The sequence below is a fragment of the Antennarius striatus genome, chromosome 7, assembly GCF_040054535.1.
Source record: "Antennarius striatus isolate MH-2024 chromosome 7, ASM4005453v1, whole genome shotgun sequence".
NCBI lineage: Eukaryota > Metazoa > Chordata > Actinopteri > Lophiiformes > Antennariidae > Antennarius > Antennarius striatus.
In genome coordinates this window covers 23,637,369-23,655,370 of record NC_090782.1, presented here as the reverse complement: position 1 = coordinate 23,655,370, position 18,002 = coordinate 23,637,369, and the positions used below count along the sequence as shown (strand labels likewise).

The window sequence follows — 18,002 nt, the reverse complement described above, 5'->3', positions numbered from 1 at the left end:
CTTCTTAAATTTATCAATTTCTTATTATTTTTAGGAATTAACTCTTGCCGTATTGTATGCTGTCATACTAATTGACGCTTAAATTTTTTTTATCATATTGTGCCATAGGTGTCACATCTTTATCATAGATACTTCTATTTTTATAACAATTCAAACATGTAAGTTCCCTTCCACCCCAATAGGGGTCACTAGTGGTAAATTAAGTCATTGTTATTGTTAGCTGTTAGCATCTTGAGGTGGAAAAAGACTGATCAGTGTTAGCCAATCAGAACTGAGCAAAACCGAGGTTGATAAATCATGGAAACTAGTTTGTTTACAGTTAAAAGATTAAAGATCTTTATTTGTCGTTATACACATGATACAACGAAATTAAAAGGTCAGAGGTAAACAGGAAGAAAACTGAGGTAAACAGGAAGTCGTCACACTTTACAACACTGGTCTGTTAACCCGTCCATTGATGGATCGATCCGATCGTTCGACCGGCGCCGACTGGAACTAAATACCATTGAAAAGATGCTACAGCCGCTAGCCACCGTTAGCCACTACCGCCGTGGAGCTAGCAGAGGATTTTGTGGTAAGGGTGGAGGGGGAGGGACGAGGTGAAGGCTCGGATGTCGCTGATGGGCGTGGCCTCCCGGAGCGCCGGCGAGGACACGGGGAGGAAGGTCAGTTTGTTCACTTCACCGTAAGCAGAGGGCGAAGGGTCTCCGGGGCTGCAGGGGGCGCTGTGGTCCGCTGGGTCGCCCTCCTCCAATCCAAAACCAACCACCTGAAGGAACAAACCAACAAACATCATGGGGGAGGCTGGGGGGGGGGGGGGCGTGTCCTGGTTGTGGGGCGGGCACCCTTACGTGGACGCTGAGCTTCCTGTTGCTGCTCCGTTGCTCCAGGAACCAGGAGACCAGCTCCTCCTGAGTGAAGCCCTTCAGGGCCTGGATCTGCATGGGGGGGTGGGGGGCATTAGAACCAACAGAACCGGCGACCCGCCCCGCCAGCGCGGACCGATCCTCACCTCTTTGTCCAGCCGCTGGAACACGTACTGCTGCGTCACCACCTCCAACCAATTGCGGTCCACTTCCTCCCCCAGGTGGGCGTCCTCGCACTCCTTCAGCTTTACCAGCGCCGTCACCTGCGCCCTGAAGGCGTCCTCCCCCAGGCCCACCAGACGCTCCCCGAACCCCACCAGGAACTCCTCGATCTTCGCCTCCACGAACTCGGTGCTGAACTTGGTGGCCTGTGTTTCCACGGTGACGGAGAACCCCAGCACCCCGGACGTGTTCCTGCAGGCGGGGTACACCTGGTACCTGGGAGACGAAGAGAGGGAGGCGTCATCGGTTTTGCTCCGCCCCTGCTATCGCTAATGTGTTCTCCGTCGGCGGGAACCCACCCCAGCGTCTCTTTGGTCCTCAGGAAGTCGAAGCAGGGCTCCTCCATGTGCATCTGGGGACAGACGGGACACCAGGTCACCCTGTGGACCCCCCAGGATGGGGGGGTCCACAGGCTAATGGGGTCAATGGGGGGGATCCAAGTCTCTGCAGCTGCAGACGCGCTAACATGAAAAGTCCTGCTTGACGTTCACACCTGCACCTATATGCTAACGTTAGCTACAGCGTCTGACCAGGTGCTTCCTGGACATGCTATTTGCCGACTGGTCCTGGTTCCTGACCTGACTGCAGTCTGTCTTGATCCGCAGGAGGTCACAGGTCAAAACTCACCACCATCAGCTCCATCAGGGCGTGGTCTCTGAGGTTCTTCAGCCCAGACTGCGACACAAACACGTTAAACATTAGCAGGAGGATAAAAACGTGTTTCCTGTAGAATCCAATCCCTCCTACTACGAATCCCCATGACGACGGCCCAGAAGTCCGAGGGGCGGCCGCGCCCCACCGGACGTCCTACCTGGTAGTAGACGGTGACCTCAGAGTTGGCGTCTCCTTTGTTGAGAGACTTGACTTTGCAGAGATGATGCGTCGGAGGCAGCTCCACCACCCGGAATGAAACGGGGACCTCTGCTGGCAGCGGCTGGAACTGCAGCTTCCTGCACAGGAAAGACCCAACGGTCGGCTCTCATTGGTCGAGAGCTTTAATGAGACAGCTTGTGATTGGATCGGCGGAGTTATCGCTGAGAGGAACCCGTGTCCCAGCAGGATACTCACTCCCTGAAGTACTGCAGGAACTCCTTGGACTCCTGTTGGAGGAAACGACGAGTTAATCTGGATTAACCACAGATGTCAGTGTGAACAGATTAAATCCACCCATCCTTTCTACAGTTCTGTGAGGCAGCAGGATTCAGGTCTGACTCGGGGAGTCCAGTTGAGTCCTAGTTGTAACCACGGCGACCGACTGAACTCTGCTCACCTCAGAGAGCCCAACCCTTTTCTGGTAACCTGGAGGAACGGACGGATTGTTCTGCGTTCTCAGTGTGTCTCACCGTGCTGGTCAGGTTCCCCTGGACCAGCCCCTCGGCGTAAAGCTCCGCCTGCAGCCCTGACACAAAGGTCAGGAGGTCGTCGACGGTCAGACCCTTCACCACGGCCTGGTACTTCTGGACGACGGACCAGCGGTGGGGCTCCAGAACCAGCAGACGGACGTCCCTGGAGACAGAAGGTGGGACGTATTCACACGGCACCGGGTGTGATCCGTGTGCCGGTGATCACGTGACCACGCGTACTTTCCCAGCCTCTCGGTTTTGATGAGGATGTTGAAGTAGGTCTTCTTCAGCTGCTCGGTGAACATGGAGAACACACTCGGCTCGGCGCTGAACTCTGCCAGGTGATCCACGATCAGCTTCAACAGCAGCTGCAAACCAGCGACAAGAGTCTGAGATCCTGTGTGTGTGTGTGTGTGTGTGTGTGTGTGTCCTCACCGGCAGTTTGTGGTTGAATCCCTTCAGCCGGACCACCAGGCCGTGTTCTCCAGCCACCAGTTTGTACTCCAGCTGAGCCACGTCGGCCTCGTAGGCCGGTTCGGCCAGGTTATACGCCAGGATGTTGACGAAGAGGTCGAAGAGAACCAGACTGACAACCAGGAGGAACAACAGACGGAGAACAAGCGGTCAGGGGTGGATGACTGGTAGAGGGTTAGGGGGTAACGGTTAGAGCACATGTCAAACTCATGGACCGGGGGCCAAATGTGGCCCGCGAGAGCATAAAAGGTCAGAGTGTCTAAAAATAAATAAGTCAGAAGTGTGCTTTGACCAAAAACTACATTTCCCACAATGCAGTAATCAAGCCCATTTTAATTCTGACAAAAACTTTTCTAACAAAGTTAATGTCCTAACTTCTGTTTGATGTTGTTTTTCTTTATTGATAGTTTGATCAATGATTGATGGAGTTCTGTGGGTTTAATAACCCGACAAATTAAAAGGATTCATGTTAGAACAGAGAAACAAACATTTTTTTCTGTGTAACTGAATGTTTGTAACTTGAATGAGTAATAAATCCAAAGCCCTCGGTGGAAATGAGTTTGACACCCCTGGATTAGAAGTTTGGGGTTAGGGGGTTAGGATTTGGGTTCTCGTACTTCTCGGGGCTCTTCTGGATCACCGGGGAGATCAGGTTGAAGCGGATGTAAGCTGGGAAACAGATCAACAACACGTCAGGTTTCCCTTCATCCAACAGTGATGGAACAGAAGAAACAACGACCAGAGACCAGTAAGAGTCCTGGTCCACCTCTGGGCTCTGGAGACCAGGTAAGGGTTCACCTTTGGGGATCTTGAACTTGTTGTCCTTCTTGAACCACAAACAGCCTCGATTGCTGTTCTCAATCCTGACTGGAAACTCAGAATCTGGACAGTCGGAGGTCTTCAGGGTGAAGTCTGTCGCTGCAGCACGAAGGAGAAGAAGAAGCAGAAGAAGAAGCAGAAGAAGCAGAAGAAGCAGGCATTGAGATGAGCAGCTGACAGGTTTGGTTTAGACGTTTTGTTAACCCTGCGCTGACCGATGAACTGGTTCTCAGCTGGAAGGTGGAGGTCAGGGTTCAGGGCGAAGTCTCCAGCCCAGCGTCCAGCCCAGTCCTCTGAGACATCTGGTGGACAGAACACACACCTCTATAGACCTGAACATGACATCTATACAATCAATACATTTATCAATACTTATCCATAGATCCATCCACCAGACTCCACGGGATATGTGTCAGTTTGAACAATTTATTACGTTTCATTCATTATTTCACCCTTTAGATCAACTTTTGGTCGCTTTGATGATTTGTGTGACTGTACGTGCGTCTGTGTGTGTGTGTGTGTGTGTTTGTGTGTGTGTGTGTGTCACCTTCCACGCTGTAGCTGGTACCAAACCATTTCTCTCTGAGCAGACAATGTCCTTCATTCTCAGGAGACAACAGCAGCAGGTTGGCTCTGATGGGGGTCAACAGGGACAGAGCAGCACTGATCACCTGACACACACACACACACACACACACACACACTCAGTATGCAGGTTCCGATGGGCTCTCTGGCCGGTTCTGGTTCTGGTTACCTGGGCGTCGTACTGGAACATGAGCTGGTCTCCAGTCAGGATGTCCTCTTTGGGGAACAGCTGCATGTTCTCACAGATGTTCTCCACAAACTCAATGGGATCCGTCTGTCAGTGCAAACACACACACACACACACACACACACACACACACACACACACACACACACACACACACACACACAGCTGACGAAGCATGTTTCTGCTAACAGCGAATGATTATTAATGATGATCGATCATCTACCTGCTCCTGATAGTGGAACTCATTGGCTTCTATTTTCTGGATTTCTTCATAAATCCTGAAAAATCAAGAAGATTTTAAATTTGAAATAAATAAAAAAATTAATGAATGGAAATGCAAAATTTTACAGCGCCAGAAAAAACCTGGAGATCATAATCAGAGTGTGTTCAACTAGTCTAGAACTACTGTGAGTAAATCTAACGACTCGTTGCTGCTGACAGTTACGTCGAGTGTCTGAGGGTTCTCACCTCTCCTGCGGACCCAGTGTCTGCAGCATCTTCAGATACTGGAAGACCAGATGAACCACCTGCAGGAACAGGAAGGAAACGTCAAAGAAATGGAACCGGGATGAGGTAGGAACTGTTCCTCATGTGGACACTGTGTGATTGTTCTAAATTCAGGGTTCTGCCACAGGGTCACCTGGTAGAAGTTCTGGAAGCCCTCGTCCGTGAGGGTGATGGAGATGGAGAAGATGGAGTAGGTGGTGTTCTGGTCAAAGCCCGTCTCGCTGTTTCCTCCAAACAGAGCCAGAGCCCAGCACCTGAAACCACAGAAGACGTCCTGAGTGTCTCTGGATCGGGGTTAATCTGGGAACAGAACCCGATTCTCCTGACTCACTTCCTCCTGAGCAGAGACAAGACGCTGCCGCGTCCCTCATGTCCGATCAGCCAGGAGATGTAGTGAAGAGGCTTCACCCTGTTGGAGACATTCCGTCAGCTCTGAGTGGGTTACATCAACGCACCGCCTGCACGCCGTGACCGGCGGCGGCGGAGGGTTCCAACACGCACCTGTAGTGTTTCCCCTGCGGCGGAACGGCCCAGCTGATGGTCAGAGCGTGAACCTTCCTCACAGGAATCACTGCAACACATCAACGCTCAGCACGTCACCACGGTCACGCGTGTTCACACATCAACCGCTCAGCACGTCACCAGGGTCACGTGTGTTCAGTCCACACTCACGTGATCAAGAACATTTAATGACCTGGTTCACACCAAAAAATGTAAAGACAAAAAGAGACTGCAAAGCTATGATGGTGTGTGAAAACAATGCTGACAGCAGTACTAACAGAACCTCACCTCTGTAGAGCTTGTTGAAGGCCGGTGTGTCGAACGGCTGCTGGAGGTGAGAGAAGCTGACTTGAGGTTCACCACTAAAAACAACCCAAACAAACACATTTAAACCCACAACACCCAGAAACAAAGAACCCACACCGGGTGTGTGTGTGTGTGTGTGTGTGTGTGTGTGTGTGTGTGTGTGTGTGTGTGTGTGAGGTCTTACTTGTTGGGGATGTGGATGAAAATCTCTCGAACCCACTGCTCAAGAGTGTCCAGAGTCTCTGATCAATGAAAACACAGACAGGTGAGCAGCAGCTGAAGCTTCCACCTTCATGACGTTTCGTGTTCGTCACCTCCATGCTGACGTTCCTTAGACATGGAGGTGAGAAAACGCCGGCAGCAGTACCTCTGGACTGAACGGCGAGCGTCATGTAGTGGGCGGAGTAGTATTTCTTCCAGAAGAGCCGCAGCTGTTCGTACGTGTTGATGCCTTTCTCTCTGGGCTCGTGCTTTAATGTCTGAGCGTTACCTGGTGGGAACACGTGACATCATCATCACACGATGAGCGTGTTGACATCCTGGTGCGAACCCAGGTCTCAGCGTGTGTCGTTACCCCAGCAGAACTTGGTCATCGGGTGTCCTGGTTGGGCCAGACTACCAAACAGCATCTCTTTGCGGTGCGAGTCCGACGGTCTGGCTAACTGGTACTCTGAAGACATCAAAGACACACAGTCAGTGCTTCGGTTCTGGACGTCTACCACGAGACATCCTGAAGAGACACAGCTGATGAAGAAGATGAGCTGTGATTGGTTGACTTAGTGTTAAACCACACCCCTGCACCTCTGTTTAACTTGGAGGGCGGGGCACAGGAGTGAAGAAGGCTTTGATGTCAGTGTGGACTCACCGCTGTCCACGGCTTCCACTTCTCTGTCCACAGCGTCTTCGATCATCAGAGGACAGATGAAGAACTGAGCCCACCTGGAACAGACACAGGTCATGAGCTCAAGATAACTAGTGCTAATCTGAGGTTAATCTAGCAAGATAACTAGCACTAATCTCTAGGAAACTAATCTGAAGTTTACATCCCGTACTATTCTTTTTCTCGCCAACTGGTCAAAGCAGAGGCCACGTTCACCTAGCGACACTACTTCTCAGATGAAGGGGGGGGGGCAACCTGTGTTCCCAGCATGCATCTGTTACCTGTCCAGTGCCTCTCCAAAGTACTTCCTCTGCACGTCGAACTGGAAGATGGTTCTCTCACAGTCGGTGGAGGCGTTGCTGCCGCCGCCGTGTTTCTTCAGGAAGGCATCGAAGCCGTTTTCCGCCGGGTATTTGTCACTACCCATGAACACCACTGAGCATCAGAAGGACAAAACGCGTCACTCCAAACGACACGACCAAATGCGTTTAGATCCAAAAACTCCGCCCCCTCCTCTCCAGCTGGACTCACTGTGTTCCAGGAAGTGGGCGAGGCCCGGTAGGTCGTCGGGGTCGCTGAAGCTCCCCACACTGATGCACAGCGCTGCTGCAGCCTGTACACACACACACACACACACACACACACACACACACAAAGACACCAAGTGTCAATCAAATAGAAGCCCCGCCTCCACAGCTCCAGTTCCAGAACCTGGCGTTGGTGGCGCCGTTCACTTTGATCCCACACCTGCTTCTCGGATCTCCCGCTCTTCTTCCCAGCGATCCCTTCATCCAGCTCATCAAGGTCTCCATCCGGCTCTTCCTCTACATCCTCCTCCTCCTCATCGACCTCTGACCCTTCACCAGAATCCCTTTCTTCCCTGTCTTGCTCCTCCTCCTCCTCCTCTGCATCCTCTTCTTCCTCTACGTTCAGTCCTCCCGTCCGGCTGAAGTCGGAGATGAGGAGTGCTCGGAGCCCGTTGCTCAGCTGGATGTATCTGCAGAGAATCCAACCATAAAACATCCAACCAAACCTGCCGGAATACGACCGTCAGCTCAGGAGCCTGATCTGGAAAAAACGTCACCGATGAAGATCAGCTCAAGAGAAGAGCAGCATTAACAACCACTAGAGGGCAGCAACACGTCCCTATAGAATCTAGTCTGCCTGATCCACAGAAGAACCACCACCTCCTGCCCATCACGTTGCTGTCATGGCAACAGCGACTGTATACTGCGGCACCAATTGTGAGTGGCCCCCTTTCGGGCTCCGTCTGACCCCTCTACCTGTATTTCTTGGGATCACTGGGGGACTTGATGATCTCTGGGTCGCTCTGGTCGTCTGTACCGCTTCCTCCATCTCCAGCAGCCCCCAGGTCACTGACTTCCTGCGATGGCGGCGGCGGCGGCTCGCCGCGGTCAGGAATGGACGCCTGTCCTGGACCAACGCCGCCACTCACCGATTTGTTGGTCTGAGGCATCTGATTGGTGGAGAGGGAGGAGAGTCAACACCTTCACTGTCTAATCTGAGGTCAGTCTTCATCAGCACCATCTGTGACGTCACACCTCAAGCACTGGATGAAGATCAGAATGTGCTAGATGTAAAAGGTGACGTCATCAAGCTTGTCCAATGTCTATAAATCATATCCATGAATTTAGAAGAAAAATATTGTCATTAAAAAAAAAAAAAAAAAGACCAACAGCTTCCGGGTGACGTCATAATGCTCAACGGGAACTAAAAGTCGGTTTTTAATCGAGACGACAGCCCGTGACGTCACGCCGGTGCTAGTCGTTATCAGTGTGGAGATTCAACAAGTTAGCCTACCTCAGCACGTCAGCAACAAATTAAAGTGTCCTGGATTAAACACGTGTGACGAAACAGAGATTATCTCCAAACAGACCTTTAAACCAGAGGAAGCTAGCTCGGCTAGCTGCACATTAGCTTTCAGTAATGTGACGTTGACGCCGACACAACAGGATTAGCGGTGTGGCTAGTTTAGTCCTTCCGGTTATGAGACAAGTCGTTTTGTTAGCTTGTTAATCGATGAGTGACGAGTGAAATAAACACGCAGAATTTTAACTTTACGTCTGTTCAGCTCACCTTTGTGTCAGCTAGCTCGATGGTGTCTGAACTTCAGCGTCACGGTTGAGTCCAACCTTAGTAGCGAAAACAAGCCCTTTGATTGGCTGATGAATATGTCAATCATAGAAAAAGACGCTTGTGATTGGTCGATTCTGCTCATTCGTTGTACTAGTACTGTACATGACTAAATTCAGAAATTGATGCATTTTATTTTGAAAATTTTAACCTAAACGTGACAGAATTAAAAATAAAAGCACTTTATTCTGTCTCCTCAGTGCTTTTTTCAGAATTTTGAGAGATGACAACATATATCTTTTCTTTCTTATCGTTTTGATATTTGCAATGATTTTTTATTTTTTATAAACTGATTTGTAAGAAAGCGTGTCAGTAAAGACAATAAAAGTCATTAAGGATGTTTAGTGGAACAGATATAAACAGTAAAATTATCATCATTGATTAAACCGGAGAGAATAATATCTGAAAACTCTCGAGAATAAATTTCATGATTTTTATTATATTAAATTGCATCTATAATATACAAACATTCACAATATTTTGTACAATCACTTTGTGCTTCTGCCCCGTACAGGAGTGAACCGAAGAACGACAAGTTTACATGAAGTCTATATAATTTATCTATGATATACGCCGCAGAAAAATAAATTCATACTAAACACCAGTGTCATTTCTAATTCTATCATTTACAAATTCACTTAAAAAATAATTATATGAAGACAATGTCAATATTATTGTATGTTTTATCCATCTGAAGACACAGGTGAGGAGTTACACATAGAACTGTGGTCGCTATAGAACAGTTTGGCAGGATTTTTTTTAAAATTTTACTTCAAGTCTTTCATTTATGCACACGGACTGTATCTCCAATGACATGACGTTATCAAAATATCACACTTCCGTCAAAGATGCTGTACACAAACACAAAAACCTTAACACTCAATAAATATCATGACGATCATATGCAACAACGTGATTGCTATAACACCTCACACACACTGACACACACTCTCACACACGCCCGTTCACGGCTACGTGACAACACCCGCTAAAGGAGAGAACACCCATTCATGAGCTCTGCTCACATGTAATCAGTGATGCTAAAATGAACAGATATGAGGATGAAAAGCTCAGAGCTGTATTTGTAGATTTGAATTTGTTTTGTGCCTTTAAAATAAAAATGCCATCTGAGATGCAAATAAATATCAGATTTTTTGAATACTTAGTCTGAGAATTATTCAGATTTATCATTAAAATGAAAATGGGTTGCATTTAATTCACTGGTCAGAGGAGATGTGTGTGGAATCATGACTTCTATGTTTTAAATGAATGATTCATGATTAACAGTTGTCTGTTCATGTGTGTTAGTCGTAATATACGTCTGTCTCTTTTTAATCCTTCGTCGTTGCAGCCGCCACAGTTATTCTCATTCATACCAAACAAATTCTTAAAGAAACCCAACTTAAGCTTGGGGCCGGTTTGTGGGTTCTGGTTCCAGCTGTGGTTCCTGCTGGGTTTGTGTGTTGGTAGTTCAAACTGGGAGCAGCTCACTGGGCTGCAGGCTCACCGGGTTGAAACACGACTGGGGACGACGGCGGCCTGTAAGCCGGTGAGCCTGAGCAGCCCTCGAGTTGTTTGTTTAACCGTCAGGAGAAGAAGCAGGGCTGACTTGTTGACACTCCAAACAAGACCTGATTCAGGTTCTGCCTGGGATTGGTGCTAGCAAAGGGGTAGGGCTCAAGATAAACCAACACATTTATTTAGTTTAGGTTGGGGTTAGGGTTAGGTTCGGTTAGGGTAGGCTGGGCTAGGCTAGGTTATGTTATGTTAGGCAATGTTAGGTTATGTTGGGTTGGGTTAGGGTTGAGTTGGGTTAGGTTAAATTAGGTTAGGGTTAAGATTAGGTTAGATTAGGGTTAGGTTAGGTTAAATTAGGTTAGGGTTAAAATTAGGTTAGATTTGGTTAGGTTAGGGTTAAGATTAGGTTAGATTTGGTTAGGTTGGGTTAGGTTAGGGTATAGTTAGGTTGGGGTTAAGGTTAGGGTTAGGTTAGGTTAAATTAGGTTAAAGATTAGGTTAGGTTAGGTTAGGTTAGGTTAGGTTAAATTAGGTTAGGGTTGAGTTAGCAGTTAGGTTAGGATTAGGAGCTAGGGGGTTAAATTTAGGTTTGGTTAGGGTTGGGTAAGGAGTTAGGGGTTAAAGTTGGGGTACGGTTAGGTTAGCTCAGAGTTAGGGGTCAGGGTTAGAGTTTGTTTGAGTTGAACATCCTTTCAGATCAGATCTTTTAAGATCATAGGACATTAGCAACTAGCTTTGTACATCACATGACCAAAAACAAAAAAACCTCACAATGGAAACTGCTCTAACTCCTCCTGTGACTATTTGCTATCTGCTGAACACAACTTTCTTAGCCGGTTAGAAACCAAGCCTGGCTAGGTTTTTAGCAGTCAATTAGCTGCAACAGTTGGCTAACTCATCCTGTGAGTGTTGACTCTGTCTTGCCTTTCTCTGGTGCTAACTTCCTGTAGCCAGCTCGACCGTCATCAAACCCAGAACCTCCTGCAGGAGCAGCCTCAAGGACTGTTTCAAACGGGCCAAATGAAGATTACGTCTGGAGTGAACCGCCGCCCCTCCTACGACGACCTTGGCTACGTGGGGACAGGCAGTGGGTGAAACCAGCTGAATAAATGTTAGCAGAAAGCAGCGGTGATTAGCGACTGCTCACAAACATGGACTAAAGCAGAGGGTGGAGGAACATGGAAATCCGTTGACGTAGAGGGACAGACGTTGACGGATGATCAGCAGCACTTCTGAGGTAGCTGGGCGGGCTTATCCGTCAGTCTGGTGGTCTTGGAACCCGGAGCGGCGGGGGCCTCCACGTCCACGCGCTCCGACATCTTCACGCAGATGATGTCCACCAGGCGTTCGAAGACCTGCCGAACGTTGATGTTCTCCTTGGCGCTCGCCTCGTAGTACTCAAAGCCTACAGGGGAACAGAAGCAGGGTTTCACCAGGTAGATAATGGCTAACATTAGCATTTGATCACTTCCTGGCTAAGAGACATTGCGTGAGCTCTGAGCCATCAACGCAAATCTTAAACATTTCTTAACTCCTCCTCCTCCTCTTCCTCATTTAAATATGGCTGACTTTGATGGGACAGAGGACTGGGATGCGGTGGAACCAGTGGCGCTGCTTAAACAGTAGCTCCAGGTGAGACACGCACGTCCTTAGAAAAGACGGTAGTGAACTCTGATTGGTGGAATTCACGTTAAAACACACATATGAATATTCAACAGATGAAACCCAACCCTGTGTACCTTTGACACGCCCGAATTAAACGGTGTTTCCTGTGCTCCGCTAGCTAACAGGTTTCACCCTGTTAGCGGAACAAACAGATTAGGGATTACCTGGGAACAAACACATTCAAAGAATGTGGAATATTTGTTCCAGTAACAAACATAAAAACATATGACCAACGCTCTTCACGTCAGGAGATGATAAACCAAAAACCTGATGTAAGTCATGTGATTTGACCTTTGACCTGGGGCGGTTTTCAGGTACCTAATAAAATTAGATCGCTAACATTGCGAGACTGTGTGCAGGAAAGCCGCCGGCAGCGTTTACATTCGCTGAAAGATGTTCCGTTGACAGGAGTTCACACCGTCGTGGGTTTTAGGTTCACGCCTCCGGGGTAACAGGTTCTACTAGGAGCTCAGCGCCGGTCCTCGCATAACTACTGCTCAGAAACCACCTCAGCGTAGAGAAGGTACCAGCGACTAGTAACCAGCGACCGGTGATGTCAGCTAACGTAGCCGACATTACCCATTACCCAGTACGGGCTACAATATGTAGCATTAGCTAACATACTGTATGTGCACATAATTATGAATGCTAACATAAGCTACAATCTCTGACATTAGTAAACATAAGCTAACATAAGATATAATCTCTGACTGTATTTAGCATAAGATAACATTAGCAATGATCTCTGATATTTGTGAACATGAACTACCATTACCTATGATCTCTGACATTAATGACCGTAAGCTAACGTTAGGTATGACCTCTGAACTTATGAACATAAGCTAACATTAGCTATGATCTTTAACATTAGTTAGCATAAGCTAACATTAGTGAACATACACTCGTAGGTTTAGTGTGTCTTGGCGTGCGTTAGCATCTGTTGGGGGTCTCACCCAGCTGGTCGGCGAGGTGCTTCCCTTTTTCTGGCGGTACGACTCGCTCCTCGTCCATGTCACACTTGTTGCCCACCATGATCACCTGAGCGTTGTCCCAGGAGTACGTCTTAATCTGAGTGGCCCTGAAAACACAATTTAAATTTGTGTTATACCTCAAACACAGACACAAACGCAGGAGCGTCTCTGCAGTCACGCACCAGTCCTGGACAGCGTTGAAGGACTCCTCGTTGGTGATGTCATACATCAGGATAAAGCCCATGGCGCCGCGGTAGTAGGCGGTGGTGATGGTGCGGTAACGCTCCTGCCCCGCCGTGTCCTGGACACAAAAAGAGTCAAAGGAAACTACAGGAAGGAGAACCTGGAGCGCCATTGAGTAGAAAACGGTGTCATACCAGATCTGGTCTGAGAACGAACGCCACTACAGAACGGATTCCACTACACCTGGTACCAAACTACACCTGGTACCAAACTACACCTGGTACCAAACTACACCTGGTACCAAACTACACCTGGTACCAAACTACACCTGGTACCAAACTACACCTGGTACTTAAACTACACCTGGTACCAAACTACACCTGGTACCAAACTACACCTGGTACTAAACTACACCTGGTACCAAACTACACCTGGTACCAAACTACACCTGGTACTTAAACTACACCTGGTACCAAACTACACCTGGTACCAAACTACACCTGGTACTTAAGCTACACCTGGTACTAAACTACACCTGCTACCTAAAGTACACCTGGTACCTAAACTACACCTGGTACTGAACTGCAACTGGTACCTAAAGTACACCTTGTGCTAGACTACACCTGGTGGTAAACTAGCCCCGGGGTCATGTGATCAGGTGAAATCTCATGTTTAATTTCTATATTGATAAAACATCTGCAGAGAAGTAAAGTGATTATTATTCAAAATTAAATCCCGTGTTTGATTCTGAACCATTGCTCATCATCATCATCATCATCATCATCATCATCATCATCATCATCATCATCATCGTTTCTCCAGCTGGTCTGCTGCTAAATTTAGCTCATCATCACTTCCTCTGCTTCTCCTGTTGTATGGATGCTCCAACACTATCCGTTCATTCAGATGATGACTGTGTGTGTGTGTGTGTGTGTGTGTGTGTGTGTGTGTGTGTGTGTGTGTGTGTGTGTGTGTGTATGTGTGTGTGTGTGTGTGTGTGTGTGTGTGTGTGTGTGTGTGTGTGTGTGTTTCTCTTATGCTCCAACAGCCTATGGTTTCACGCTGGTGAACAGATCTGCCCTCCAGTCAACATTCCAGCTCATTCCAGATGTTCTGTCAAGAGATGACGAGGCTGTTTGGGAACACGGTGCTCTAAAATACCAACCAACCGACCAACCAACCGACCGACCGACCAGCCAACCGACCAACCAGCCAATTAAACAGATGATCGACCAACTAACAAACACACACACACAAACACACACACTCCTCCCCCTGCCGGAACTCAGTCTGTTCTCCATGAGAGGTCTCCTTAATTGAAGCCAGCACTGTGTGTGTGTGTGTGTGTGTGTGTGTGTGTGTGTGTGTGTGTGTGTGTGTGTGTGTGTGTGTGTGTGTGTGTGCCTGTGTGAGAGTGTGTGTGCCTGTGTGAGAGTGTCTGTGTGTGAGAGAGACACAATGAGCAGTGACTGAGCATGAAGAGCTGTTGCCATGGCAACAACATCATCACGGATGACACATGCTGTCGGTGTGCGTCTTCTCCGTCCTCCCAGCAGAACACTGCGTGTGTGTGGGGTGGTTTTTTTTTTGGATTCACGTGTCCTGTCCCGCTGGAGGTCACCCTCTGTCTCCTCCTCGCTCTCTCACCTCCTCATTGCTCCTCATCTTCATCCATCCTCATCATCCTCCTCTCTACATAGCCACCAGCCTCGTCTCTAATGTCCCCACCAGACCGTCCCTCTAATCTACTGGTTCTGAATCCAGTCCATCCTGGTCCCAGTCAAACCCTCGTCTTCCTCAGCACCACCATCTCTTCCCCAGACGCTTCTCCACAACATCCCATAATATGCAGTCTGGTTCTATATGACCAGCATATCCGGTTCTTCTAGATACGGGTAGTCCCCAACCTGGTCCTCCATGATAAACAGTAAAGTATCCACAGTAGGAAGCCTGACGCTCTGAGAGGCTAACAGAGACAACAACAAACAACAACAAGAGGGGTAAACGGGCGTTGGAGCTGCAGCGGTGCTGCCCCCCCCCCCCGCAGGGGTTGTGGCAGAAAGGGGAACTGCAGGACAATAGTCCTGCAATAGGACAATGAGGTGCGTTTGTTCGTAGTTACAAACTACATAACTATGACTGTTTGTAAGTCAGTTGTTCATATCTATGAATGTTCATAAATCGTATGTCCCTATCTGCGAATGTTTGTAAGTCAGTTGTTCATATCTATGAATGTTCATAAATCGTATGTCCCTATCTGCGAATGTTTGTAAGTCAGTTGTTCATATCTATGAATGTTCATAAATTGTATGTCCCTATCTGCGAATGTTTGTAAGTCAGTTGTTCATATCTACGAATGTTCTTAAGTCGGATGTTCGTATCTACGAATGTTTGTTAGTCGGATGTTCTTACCTACGAATGTCTGTAAGTCAGTTGTTCGTATATACGAATGCTCCTAAGTTGGCTGTTTGTATCTTGAGGACTAACTCGACTCTTCAGCTGATAAGATGCTGTTAACCTGATCAAACCCTGAGTCCAGCTTCTGGTTCCTCTGGAATCCTGTTCCGTTTCAGTTCTGGAACATTCCTGCTTCAGTTCCACCAGAGGTTCTCTCTGGACATCTGATCCAGAACTTCGAGCTAGCATTCTGCTTGCTAACGCTAGGCAGCGTCTTGGCTCTTCACCAACCTGGTTCTGGTGTTTCTGCTGTGGACCACCTCTCCTAAATGCTCACCCAGATCTGCAGCTTGATCCTCTTGTCGTTGCGGTACACCGTCTTCACCTTGAAGTCGATGCCCACGGTGCTGACGAAGGAGTTGCTGAAGGAGTCGTCAGCGTAGCGGAACAGGAAGGAGGTTTTCCCCACGCTGCTGTTCCCGATGATCAGCAGCTTGAACATGTAGTCGAAGTTCTGGTCGGAGCCGTCTCGCTGGCCGTAGCGTTGGTCTACCTTCGCCATCTGGAAGATGATTAAATTAACGGTAGTTACTCTATTCCATGATAGTTACTCTATTCCATTAATGGTAGTTACTCTATTACATGATAGTTACTCTATTCCATTAATGGTAGTTACTCTATTACATGATAGTTACTCTATTACATGATAGTTACTCTGTTCTCTATTACATTGATAGTTACTCTGTTACATTAACTGGAGTTACTCTACTACATGTAATAGAAGTAATATTATAGAGTAAATGTCATTGATGTACTAGAATATCACAACATGAACGTGGCTCAGGTGTGATCGGCGTTTATGGATCAGGCAGCACCATCAGGTGTGTGTGTGTGTGTGTGTGTGTGTGTGTGTGTGTTGCGTGACTGTGTGAATTTGTTCGTGTGTGTGTGTGTATGTGAGAATGTGTGTGTGTGTGTGTGTGTGTATGTGTGTGTGTGTGTGTGCATGTGTCTGTGTATGTAAGAATGTGTGTGTGTATGTATGTGTGTGTGTGTGCGTGTGTGTGTTGCGTGACTGTGTGTATTTGTTCGTGTGTGTGTGCGTGTGTGTGTGTGCATGTGTCTGTGTATGTAAGAGTGTGTGTGTGCGTGTGTGTGTGTGCATGTGTCTGTGTATGTAAGAATGTGTGTGTGTGTGTGCGCGCGTGTGTGTGTGTGTGTGTGTGTGTGTGTGTGTGTGTGTGTGTGTGTGTGTGTGTGTGTGTGTGTGTGTGTGTGTACCTCTGCTGGGCGGTTGTCTGCTCGGCACCTGATGGAGGCAGCTGCTCCCGGAATGAGAATGGAGCCTCGGTCGTGTCCTCCGTGGAGCTCCGCTTCTCTCCTCCGTGGAATCGGCGGCCGCGTGACGTTCCCTTCCGGTTTTAGGTGAGGTGTCTTCTCCACTCGCGGCTTCTTCACTCGCGACTTCCAGCTGACATGCTGCGTAAAAATCGAGGTGGAGCGGAGAGATGCGGGAGTCTTTCCAGAGGCGTCTGCTGCCTGTCCCCGCCCCTCCTAAAAATAGCCCCCGCCCGGCTCCGGTGTGAATGGAGCGTCCTCCGTGCGCGCGGGCTGCAGGCGGATCCTCGACCAATCAGGACGCGAGTTTCTGCAGCCGCGCAGTCGTTTGGTCTCCATGACTCATAACCGAGGAGCAGCATCGGTGAAAATCGATAAATGTTCCTCTTCCTGCTGCAGGTGAGCTCACCTGAGCTCAGCTTCATCAGGGATGATCAATCAATCAATCAATCAATCAATCAATCAATCAATCAATCAATCAATCAATCAATCACCAATCAATCATCGATCAATCGTGCACTGATCACCACTGATGAATCAATTTGCCGTCCCAGCATGTCTGCAGACGACATGAGAGCCATAGAGGTGCAGGAACTAATCAGCTGATCACACCTGATCAATACAGCAGGACGTCACGTGTTTTACTCTCTGATCGATCCATCAACAGCTGATGAATAAATAGTCTAGTTTAGCAATCGAACTGGTCACGTGACAATTCCCTTCCTGGCGCGTCCTTGCGATGCTGCGGGCGTCCACGGGGGGGCGCACGTCCAGATGTGACGTCACCAGCCCCTCAGCCCTTACTGTACCACTCCCTACTTCCACCTGGATGTCGACCCCAAACAACCCGGAAGTACTGAAGTCGTCTGGCCACACCCTAGCCCCTCCCACCCATAATCAGCTGCAGGTGTTTGAAATAAAGATGACGTCATGACTCTGGGTGTTTACAATCATTTAAATCCTGATCTGTTGACACAAATCTATCAATAACCTGCAGCTTCCTCCTGTTCTGGGTTTGAAACCAATTACAACCCAGATGTTTGTCATTTTTATTGCATTTGAAGCAGATTTTATAATAATTTTCAG

At 48.2% G+C, this 18,002-nt stretch overlaps 2 protein-coding genes across 5 annotated transcripts; both read right to left on the bottom strand.

Annotated features, from left to right (window-relative positions):
* Positions 1-308: 308 nt before the first annotated feature.
* LOC137598641 (nardilysin-like) lies at positions 309-8,852 on the bottom strand. Of its 4 annotated transcripts, none has more exons than XM_068319027.1 (30): positions 8,788-8,852; positions 7,974-8,167; positions 7,438-7,687; positions 7,222-7,303; positions 6,972-7,125; positions 6,676-6,749; positions 6,385-6,480; positions 6,178-6,300; positions 5,995-6,052; positions 5,793-5,866; positions 5,505-5,574; positions 5,335-5,412; positions 5,137-5,257; positions 4,965-5,023; positions 4,720-4,774; positions 4,479-4,583; positions 4,272-4,395; positions 3,940-4,026; positions 3,704-3,823; positions 3,523-3,574; positions 2,867-3,017; positions 2,672-2,799; positions 2,432-2,594; positions 2,157-2,188; positions 1,900-2,038; positions 1,716-1,763; positions 1,388-1,440; positions 1,013-1,304; positions 852-938; positions 309-769 (listed from the first exon to the last, which is right to left on the bottom strand). In XM_068319027.1, exons 2-30 carry the CDS (start codon positions 8,165-8,167, stop codon positions 557-559), a joined length of 3,282 nt encoding a protein of 1,093 aa, XP_068175128.1. In that variant the 5' UTR covers positions 8,788-8,852; the 3' UTR covers positions 309-556. The 4 variants fall into 4 exon arrangements, 3 of the variants coding, with proteins under 3 accessions (XP_068175128.1, XP_068175130.1, XP_068175129.1); XM_068319029.1 differs by lacking the exon at positions 8,788-8,852 and adding an exon at positions 8,588-8,745; XM_068319028.1 differs by lacking the exon at positions 8,788-8,852 and adding an exon at positions 8,253-8,327.
* Positions 8,853-9,303: 451 nt separating this feature from the next.
* On the bottom strand, positions 9,304-17,089 carry rab3b (RAB3B, member RAS oncogene family). The gene is made up of 5 exons (XM_068319119.1): positions 16,860-17,089; positions 15,916-16,140; positions 13,181-13,299; positions 12,981-13,105; positions 9,304-11,767 (listed from the first exon to the last, which is right to left on the bottom strand). Exons 2-5 carry the CDS (start codon positions 16,138-16,140, stop codon positions 11,583-11,585), a joined length of 654 nt encoding a protein of 217 aa, XP_068175220.1. The 5' UTR covers positions 16,860-17,089; the 3' UTR covers positions 9,304-11,582.
* Positions 17,090-18,002: the final 913 nt, after the last annotated feature.